Below are 10,926 nucleotides of genomic sequence, written 5' to 3' on the forward strand. Positions count from 1 at the left end.
ATGCTCTAACTAACACACACTTGTTCTCGGCGTCCTCCCTACAGGGTGAGCCCCATGTCATCCAGCCAGGTCCGCAGCAGTGATGCCTATGTGCTCTTCTACGAGCTGGCCTCCTCCTCTCATTCACGCCTGTGAAGCTACATGTCATGGACATATAGGCTACGTAAAGCCTGGCAGCCTGGTCATATGGATAATATATGGACTACATAGATCTACACAGCACCTGGATCCTATGCAACGAGCCTAAAAGGCCTGTGTCTGGTCTGATAGTTGATTTTTGAGCCTTGCTCTGTATATATGTATACAGTAGCCCTTGGCACCATGGATTCAGCTACAACACATAAGCTGCACTGCCAGGATACAGATATTGAGTTGAGGTTCAACCATAGCAGTTCTCCCGGGGACGTTGGGAAGAGTGGGTGTGTGCGTGTGCAGTCGCCATGCCGACGGTGAAAATATATATATTTTTTATGCACTACAACGAGGTCTCTAAGACCCTAAGCCGGAGTTTCGTCATTCACTTCAAGGCCACCACTGAGACATGAAAGCCTATCACGTGACCTTCCGTTCTGTAAATTATTCTATTTAAACAAATTTCACCATATTTGTGACTTTAGAGATGGATGGATGACTCTCTAGCACCATCTGGCGTAGAATGAGGTCAGTGTTTGTCAATGCGTGTATGAACAGTTGTAAAAGGCTTAGACATAACTTGGAATTACTTCAAACAGTATTTGACCTGGGTTCCTATACTATTTGAAACTCTTTCAAATACTTTGAGCTTTTGCTTAAGCCTGCCTGGGGTGCCAGGTTTGCAGGGTTTGCAGAGCACGTTTGGGACTGTTCCATTGCAACAGGAGAGCTTAATCAAGCACAGCTAAAGTATTTGTAATGATTTTAAATAGTATCTGGACCCAGGGTCATATTTATTAGTGTAAATAATAAAGCTGGGTTTTTTTCTACAAAAACTAGAGTTTGTTATTGGACAAATTCAGCTAATCCCTAACCCATTTGGTCTGTATTCGTGCGTTTGGTGTCTACAACCCTGATCTGTTCAAAACAAGGACTCACAATTGTGTAATTTTCTATCTAATATTCAAACACCTGTACAGTAAATGGCTTTGATTAAGAGTAATCTTCTCCACCTGTGCCAACTATGAACTCCTAAAGGCACAGTTCAGAGAAATTACATGTTTAGATATTTATTCCCTTATCTTGAAAGCAGTTTATTGATAAACAGGGACTACAATCCACACTTTGTTCAACTAGTCTCTGCTAACAAATGCTAATATTATTATTATTAGCATATTATTAGCATTTTTTTAATCAGAAACCAATGTAGGTTAATCTTCTCCATTAAGCATGTTTTAAATATCATGTCCAAATGATCTCTATAAATGGATTTTGTTGCCCAGTTAACCATGACTTTAAACAATTCAGAGTATTAAGGCACCATTCCTAGATGCAGAAAACAACACAACGGCAGCCCGTCACTTGGTTTGCTAGAGCTAAGCTAAGAGATGGGGTTGGGGGGGAAGTGTTACCACTTTCCATTATGGAGATGGGAATGTCTAATTAATTGCATTTTTCAGCAAAATTAGATGACAATAATTCATTTGGATGTCTTAATTTTACACTGTGTGCACCTGCCCCCCTAAATGTCTAAATGCCCAAGGCCTGTATTGATAAAATGTCTCACGGTAGGATTGCTGATCTAAGACTAGGTCCCACCTGTCCATAAAATCTTATTCATTGTGATATTATAAAGCAAAAAACTGATCCTAGACCAGAACTCCTACTCTGAAACTATTTGTGAATACGGGCCATGAGGTCAACATGAGAAGTGATGTTGGTTCAGTACTGATCCACTGGGGGGTGGTGTCTCCTCTAACATACTCCCATGGGAGATTTTGTGTGTGTGTGTGTGTGTGTGTGTGAGTCCAAGGTTATTCAAGTCTAAATCCTCTCAGTAGCAGCCAGCAGCTTGGCCCAAACACAGTGGATAGTTGTTGTTTTGCGTGGGGCTAATGTGGAGGTAACCTGCCTGCTGCCTTTCTTTGTGCTCTCTTTCTACCTCTCTCTTTCTGTCTCTACTCTGTCTCTCTCTACTCTCCCTCTCAACTCTGTCTCTCTTTCTCTTCTCTCTCCCTTCTCCGCCTGCCTCTACATCTAGGTCAGAGTCACCCCATTTCTCTCCTCAGTGACCTCTGGCTGGAGACTAATCCTTATGTCACTGATCTTGTTAATGTGGGTATTAAAGAGAGAGAGAGAGAGTGAGTGAGTGTGTGTGGGTGCATGTACATGTGTGTGTGTGTGCATATTCAAGCTTGTGTAAGTGGGTATTTATTTATTTGTTATTTTTACTTTTATTTATAGAGGATGGGTCACCATTGAGACCAGGGTCTTATCTGCAAGGGAGCTCTGTGAAAAGGAAACATACAGTAAATACAACAAAATAAATCAAAAACACAACTCTCACATACAGTATTACCTCCCTTATACTCTAAACTGTCCAATGGAGACCAGCGAGCCTAATTTCAAGGTGTGCTGAAGGCTATCCCATGAGCTGGGGGCATAAAAACTAAAAGCATTTTTACCCAGGTCAGTGGAGACCCGCAGGACCTCCAGAACCAGCCAGTCTAGAGAGTGGGTCTTAAAATGTCTGGATCTCCAGTTTATACATGAGCTGAGGTAGTGGGGGAGTTTCTGAAGAACCTCTTTACAAAAAGTAACCAATGCTGGGCCCTTCTGGTAGTCAGAGACTCCCAGCCAACATAACTATACAAAATGCAGTGATGTGCACGAAAATCGTTCCCAGTGATAAAACGCAGTGCTGAACGATAGACTGAATCTAAAGGTTTTAAAGCAGAGGCTGCAGCATGCATGTAGATTATATCACCATAATCAAGTACTGGGAGAAGCGTTGCTTGAACAGATCTTCCTTCTACTTTCCAAAGTGAGGCAGGATTTATTTCTCTCGGTGCTGTCTCTCTGTCTTTCCTACCCTCTGTGTCTCTTCTGCATCCACTCTTCTTCCTTTTCTCAAGGCTGGTGAGTGCAGCTTAGAAGCTTTAGTTTAACAGGGTGCTGTGTTGGATTAACACCCCAGAGTCTAAATCGAATTAGCATAATACATAAAAATCGCCATCATGTTTAGAAAGCAGCTGTTCAGAGCCAGATTCATTTTTTATGGACTTTGTTGTCCTTAAGCCATTTTGCCACAACATTGGAAGTATGCTTGTGGTTATTGTCCATTTGGAAGACCCATTTGCGACCAAGCTTTAACATCCTGACTGATGTCTTGAGATGTTGCTTCAATATATCCACATAATTTTCCTTCCTCATGAAGTCATCTATTTTGTGAAGTGCACCAGTCCCTCCTGCAGCAAAGCACCCCCACAACATGATGCTGCCACCCCCGTGCTTCACGGTTGGGATGGTGTTCTTCTGTCTTGCAAGCCTCACCCTTTTTCCTCACACTTTTGGCCATAACATAATGGTCGTTATGGCCAAACAGTTCTATTTTTGTTTCATCAGACCAGACATTTCTCCAAAAAGTACGATCTTTGTCTCCATGTGCAGTTGCAAACCATAGTCTGGCTTTTTTATGGCGGTTTTGGAGCAGTAGCTTCTTCCTTGCTGAGCGGCCTTTCAGGTTATGTCGGTATAGGACTCGTTTTACTGTGGATATAGATACTTTTGTACCCGTTTCCTCCAGCATCTTCACAAAGTCCTTTGATGTTGTTCTGGGATTGATTTGCACTTTTCACACAAGTACATTCATCTCTAGGAGACAGAACGCGTCTCCTTCCTGAGCGGTATGACGGCTGCGTGGTTCCATGGTGTTTATACTTGCGAACTATAGTTTGTACAGATGAACGTGGTACCTTCAGGCGTTTGGAAATTGCTCCCAAGGATGAACCAGACTTGTGGAGGTCTACAATTGTTTTTCTGAGGTCTTGGCTGATTTCTTTAGCTTTTCCCATGATGTCAAGCAAAGAAGCACTGAGTTTGAAGGTAGGCCTTGAAATACATCCACAGGTACACCTCCAATAGACTCAAATTATGTCAATTAGCCTATCAGAAGCTTCTAAAGTGATTACATAATTTTCTGGAATTTTCCAATCTGTTTAAAGGCACAGTCAATTTAGTGTATGTAAACTTCTGACCCACTGGAATTGTGATACAGTGAATTATAAGTGAAATAATCTGTCTGTAAACAATTGTTGGAAAACAAACTTACTTGTGTCATGCACACAAGTAGATGTCCCAACTGACTTGCCAAAACTATAGTTTGTTAACAAGAAATTTGTGGTGGTTGAAAAACGAGTTTTAATGACTCCAACCTAAGTGTATGTAAACTTCCAACTTCAACTGTATACACTCAGTCGCTAATACTCGCTTTACACTACTCTACACAATATACATTCTATACACACGTGCACATCACTTTCTCGGTGCTCGGATGTGTAAAGGCATTCCATGCCGTTTCTCACATATAATAATTTCGGGGGGGTGCTTGCTTATGTTTGTCCTGATATTGCAAAAATGTGAGTACAACTAGTGTGTTGTCTGCCCTACATGCACAAACAGCATTAGGATATCTTAATTCATCTTGGAAATATAGACCAGTAAACACAGAGATACAATAGGTGGAAATATCAACTATGAATATTTATGATGAATGTAATCTTTACTTTTTGGTAGCTGATTTATAGACAAGTTCTATAACTTGCGGTATAGCTTGTGCCTCCAGGATTGGACTCTTAAGTCACCTCCTTATTATTAAGAAGTAAGCTTTGATTCATTGCTAGTCTAATACGACTGCCTATATCCAACATGACCTTCCGCTGGCTCACTGCATTTGTGTTTCGCATTGGGGAGTTCCAGTGCACGGTCCGTCATCCCGGCTGTCATCCCGGCTGTCTGCCCTGGAGTTGCCGTATACAGTGCCTTCAGAAAGTATTCACACCCCTTTTAGTTTTTCCACATTTTGTTGTGTTTCAGCCTGAATTTAAAATAGATTAAATTGAGATTTTGTGTCACTGGGTTACATTTCCATTTCACATTTTAGTAATTTAGGACACGCTCTTACTCTGAGCGACTTACAGTTAGTGCATTGCAGAGGAGGCTGGTGGGGGGAGCTATAGAAGGATGGGCTCATTGTAATGGCTGGAATGGTATTAATGGAATGGTACCAACCATATGGAAGCAATGTGTTTGGCGCCGCTCCATTGATTCCACTTCAGCTATTACAATGATCCCGTCCTCCTATAGCTCCTCCCACCAGCCGCCTCTGGTGCATTCATCTTAAGATAGCAAGGTGCGACAACCACATATCACAGTAAGTATATTTTTCTTCAATAAAGTAGCTAAGTCAGAGCTACAGTAGTAAGGGGGAAAGAGTCGAGTGTTAATTCCACTTTGACATTATGGGGTATTGTGAACTATGTTTTTAGAAATGTATTAAAAATGAAAAACTGAAATGTCTTCAGTCAATAAGTATTCAACCCCTTTGTTACGGCAAGCTTAAATAAGTTCAGGAGTACAAATGTGCTTAAGACGCATAAGTTGCATGAACTCACTCTGTGTGCAATAACAGTGTTTAACATGATTTTTGAATGATTACCTCATCTCTGTACCCCCACACATACAATTATCTGTAAGGTCCCTCAGCCGAGCAGTGCATTTCAAACACAGATTCAACCATAAAGCCCAGGGTGGTTTTCCAATGCGTCACAAAGAAGGGCACCTATTGATAGATGGATAAAAAAATATATTAAAAAAACACATTGAATATCCTTTTGAGCATGATGAATTTATTAACTACACTTTGGATGGTGTATCAATACACCCAGTCACTACAAAGATAGAGGCGTCCTTCCTAACTCAGTTTCCGTAAAGGAAGGAAACCACTTAGGGATTTCACCATGAGGCCAATGGTGACTTTAAAACAGTTACAAAGTTTAATGGCTGTGATGGGAGAACACTGAGAATGGATCAACAACATTGTAGTTACTTCACAATACTAGCCCAATTGACAGAGTGAAAAGGTAGCCTGTACAGAATAAAAATATTTTAAAAAAACACATCCTGTTTGCAACAAGTAACTGCAAAAAATGTGGCAAAGCAATTCACTTTTTGTCCTGAATACAAAGTGTTATGTTTGGGGCGAATCCAATACAACACATTATTGAGTACCACTCAACATATTTTAATGTTGGCTGCATCATGTTATGGGTATGCTTGTAATCGTTACGGACTGGGGAGTTGTTAAGGATAAAAAATAAACTAAATGGCGCTAAGCACAGGCAAAATCCTAGAGGAAAACTGGGTTCAGTCTGCTTGCCACCAGACACTGGGAGATAAATTCACCTTTCAGCAAGAAAATAATCTAAAACACTAGGCCAAATCTATAATGGAGTTGCTTATCAAGACGACAGTGAATGTTCCTGAGTGGCCAAGTTATAGTTTTGACTTAAATCTGCTTGAAAATCTATGGCAAGACCTGAAAATGGTTGTCTAGCAATGATCAAGAACCAATTTGACAGAGCTTGAAACATTTTGAAAAGAATAATGGGAAAATGTTGCACAATCCAGGTGTGGAAAGCTCTTAGACTTACCCAGAAAGACTCACAGCTGTAATTGCTGCCAAAGGTGATTCTAACATGTATTGAGTCAGGGATTGAATACTTATCTAATCAAGATTTATGTTAGACGGATTACCAGGACGTGTACTCCGAGCAGGCGCTGACCAACTGGCAAGTGCCTTCACTGACATTTTCAAACTCTCCCTGGCCGAGTCTGTAATACCTACATGTTTCAAGCAGACCACCATAGTCCCTGTGCCCAAAAACACTAAGGTAACCTGGCTAAATGACTACCGACCAGTAGCACTCACATCTGTAGCCATGAAGTGCTTTGAAAGGCTGGTCATGGCTCACATCAACACCATTATCCCAGAAACCCTAGACCCACTCAATTTGCATACACGCCCTAACAGATCCACAAATGATGCAATCTCTATTGCACTCCACACTAGCCTTTTTCTCTCCGTCAACGAGATCAAGATAAAAGGAGATGACTGTGGACTATAGGAAAAGGAGGACCGAGCACGCCCCCATTCTCATCGACAGGGCTGTAGTGGAGCAGGTTGAGAGTTTCAAGTTCCTTGGTGTCCGCATTACCAACAAACTAACACGGTCCAAGCATACCAAGTCAGTAGTGAAGAGGGCACGACAAAACCTATTCCCCCTCAGGAGACTGAAGAGATTTGGCATGGGTCCTCAGATCCTCAAAAGGTGCTACAGATGCACCATCGAGAGCATCCTGACTGGTTGCATCACTGCCTGGTATGGCAACTGCTCGGCCTCCGACCGCAAGGCACTACAGATGGTAGTGCGTACGGCCCGGTACATCACTGGGGCCAAGCTTCCTGCCATCCAGGACCTCTATATCAGGCGGTGTCAGAGGAAGGCCCTAAAAATTGTCAAAGATTCCGGCCACCCTAGTCATAGACTGTTCCCTCTGCTACCGCACGGCAAGCGGTACCTGAGCGCCAAGTCTAGGTCCAAGAGGCTTCCTAACAGCTTCTACCCCAAAGCCATAAGACTTCTGAACATCTAATCAAATGGCTACCCAGACTATTTGCATTGCCCCCCCCCCACCCCTGTTTACACTGCTGCTACTCTGTTATTATCTATGCATAGTAGCTATAGCCTGTGGCAAAAATGGGGGGACACGAACAACAGGTATAGACCAATCAAAAAGGTTCTTTATTATAAACCAAAAACTATTAACTTTAAACAAAAAAAAAGGAATGAGGTGTGGAAATGTCTTAATGTGGGGTGTATGTAAAGTGCAGGGATGCATGAATCTGTGTGTGTGTGAATATGACGGAATGGAAACTACGTAAAACTAGAAAGGAACAAACAAAACAGGATCATACCTGGAGGAGCAGAGAGAGATAAGAGTGGTTAGTGAAGCAGTTTAAATACCCTGAGCCCAGGTGGCTCCAATCACTAACGACCCTCCTCTGCCTGCAGGAGGAACCGCCCCTGCACTACAGAGGAGGGGCCGTGACACTTTAATAACTCTACCTACATGTACATATTGCCTCAATTACCTTGACTAACCGGTACCCCCTGTATAAAGCCTTGCTATTGTTATTTTACTGCTGCTCTTTAATTATTTGTTACTTTTATTTCTTGTACTTAATTTTTGTAGGTCTTTTTTAACTGCATTGTTGGTTAAGGGCTTGTAAGTAAGCATTTCACTGTAAGGTCCACACCTGTTTTATTCGGTGCATGTGACAAATAAAATTAGATTTGATATGATTTATATGACTTGTAAAATGAGTGATGCCTGAAACGTGCCAATTCTTTGATCAGTTGTGTTTCTGTGTATTCTAGTTTAAATCACTTTTTAAAAATTATGTTGGACCTTCTCTTAAAATGACACTCCTTTAAATTAACAAAGGCCACGCTCTACCTTCAACATGACAATGTTGTCATTGAACCGGGATTATTTAGTTCTTTATTATGACAAATAATGCATATTTTCATGTTTTTATCCCATTTCCTATAAAGGCAGTAGTAAGGCACAGGAGTAGGAGGCTGCTTTTTGGAAGTGGTGTGGAGGGGTTGGAGAGCTGCGGTCACTCGTTCCAGTTCCTCAATTGGCCGTCACAGCTACAGCTTCCAAGGCTACAAGGAAGAATATAATGAAGCAACTGGGCATGCAGCAATGTGTTGAGGTGGAACAACATCAGGAACAACATCAGACTGGCCGTGAACGTGTCGTCTGACCCTGTAGAGACGTTTTCATGGTTGCTCACAGAGTTGGAGTCAAAGGGGCCTGAGACCGCAAGGACTGTCATATACTATAAGAGAATTGAAGACTGTTCTTTGCTGTATAACCAGGTTTTTCAGCATTTCCTTGTGGAGAAATGTGCATCCAGGAGGAGCAGAGGACACAATAGAAAAATACTTTTCGACATGTACCACTCACAGCAGATACCTGAGCACATCAAACTGCACATCATCGCAGCCTTGAAAGATGAGTCATCTAATCTGAGTTGTGATAGATACTTCAGCACTGGGAATGGGGATAGACTTTAAGGGTGTCATGTAGTCAACTCAATTGAAGACAACGTGTTGGAGTTTCAAATAAGATGAGACTATGTGTCAAACAGTACCAGCTGCAAGCGGGTGAAATTGTTACAGCTCTTTGATAAGGTCATGCAACCAATATAACCCAAACATGACTGCTGTGACAATTGTGCTACCTCATGCAACTGCAAGGACGTATGTGAGGGCAATTCAAGTCTTTTGGAGAGGCATGTAGGACAACAATAACAACCCAGATATAGGCTGGTCAGTGAAGAGCATAGGCATTACCTGAGAGTGAAATTAAATGACCTTGCACTTGAGATGGGGCACGCAGGTGTTCATGGGTGTCACGCCCTGACCATAGAGAGCCTTTTTTATTCTCTATTTTGGTTAGGTCGGGGTATGACTAGGGTGGGTAATCTAGTGTGTGTATTTCTTTGTTGGCCTGGTATGGTTCCCAATCAGAGGCAGCTGTTTAGCGTTGTCTCTGATTGGGGATCATATTTAGGCAGCCATTTCCCCACTGTCTTTTGTGGGATCTTGTTTACGTGTAGTTGCCTGTGAGCACTCCATAGCTTCACGTGTTTGTTTATTCTTTATTTTTTTTGGAGAGTTTCATTTAATAAACATGTGGAACCCAGATCACGCTGCGCTTTGGTTCGAGTATGCTTCCAATGACGTTCGTGACAATGGGAGTGTCTCTGTTTATTGCGCATCAGCCAATGGCAGTAACCCTGACAAAATAATAGACAACATTCTGAGTGCAATTCCCTTTTCTGAATTTAGGAAATGTTTTCTGCTCTGCCTATTACTGACATGAGGCATGCAATAGCCCTACCCTCTATCATCATAGAGGTTTTTGGGGATGATGAACACTTGAGTGGTCATGATTATGATTCAGTGTTGGGACAACTTGGGGCTTTTGCAAACATGACTGTGTATACATGAAGACTTTTACATGTTGATTAATACTGTAGGTATTGTCTCATCTGCTTAACACCTCAAAAGACTTATGGTATGTAGTCTAGGATAATATTTTTGTGGAAACAGGCCCTTTTACCATTGAGCTGTGGAATAGTAGAATATATGCCATACACACACTGTAAATAAATAATTTAGCTTAAATATTTGTGGGCCAAGATGTGACCTGTCACCCATAGCAATTTTTTAACTTTCACTTTTCTCCTTAATAAATATTCCAGATTTGGAAACATTAATGCTCAGTGGATTGTATGACTTTATTGTAATTTGTAGTTGCCTTATTTGGCTGAAATAAGTAACAAAGTATACTACTATAAACTTTACACAACTTTCAAAGTAGAAAAATTGTGGGCTTTCCCCCCAGTGTTGGCCCAAAGAATTGTGAAAAGGCTATAGCATTTGTTACTGCTCTTGCATGGTGTACACATCACAGCCCATACAATGTATTCCTTTATCACGTTTCAGACAGCAACAACAGGAAGAATGTTAACAGTACATAACATTGTAAGTAAAAGTAATTACACAAGTAAATGATAAGAAAAGGTACATAGAATATTTTCAGTTAAAGGAATTACACAAATTAATCCAACCAAGAATGTAGCGTTATAAAAGTAAATACACCTTTTGTGAGTCTACATTGTCATTGGTTACAGTACTATGTCTTATTTCCTCTCTTACATTACTTCTCTAACTGTCATTTCAGTTCATTTCCATTCTAGGGTCTCAGCACTACAGCTGAAATCAACTGGCAACGTTTGTGCCTCTGTCTGCGTGCCAAACGAGCAGACAATTTGTTCTTCTCACGGTGTATGTTCCGTTTGTGGTTGCTGATCCA

At 41.4% G+C, this 10,926-nt stretch overlaps 1 protein-coding gene across 3 annotated transcripts in view; it reads left to right on the forward strand.

Moving 5' to 3' along the window:
• Window positions 1–2,478, forward strand: part of LOC106567574 (ubiquitin carboxyl-terminal hydrolase 2) — a 47,401-nt gene extending 44,923 nt beyond the window's left edge. For all 3 annotated transcript variants that reach the window (XM_014137049.2, XM_014137047.2, XM_014137051.2), the window contains one exon: window positions 45–2,478. In XM_014137049.2, coding sequence (XP_013992524.1) covers window positions 45–135 — 91 coding nt within the window. In that variant the 3' untranslated portion in view covers window positions 136–2,478. The remainder of the gene's footprint in view (window positions 1–44) is intronic.
• The last annotated feature ends 8,448 nt before the right edge of the window (window positions 2,479–10,926 follow it).

This window comes from Salmo salar, chromosome ssa13, assembly GCF_905237065.1.
Source record: "Salmo salar chromosome ssa13, Ssal_v3.1, whole genome shotgun sequence".
Lineage (NCBI taxonomy): Eukaryota > Metazoa > Chordata > Actinopteri > Salmoniformes > Salmonidae > Salmo > Salmo salar.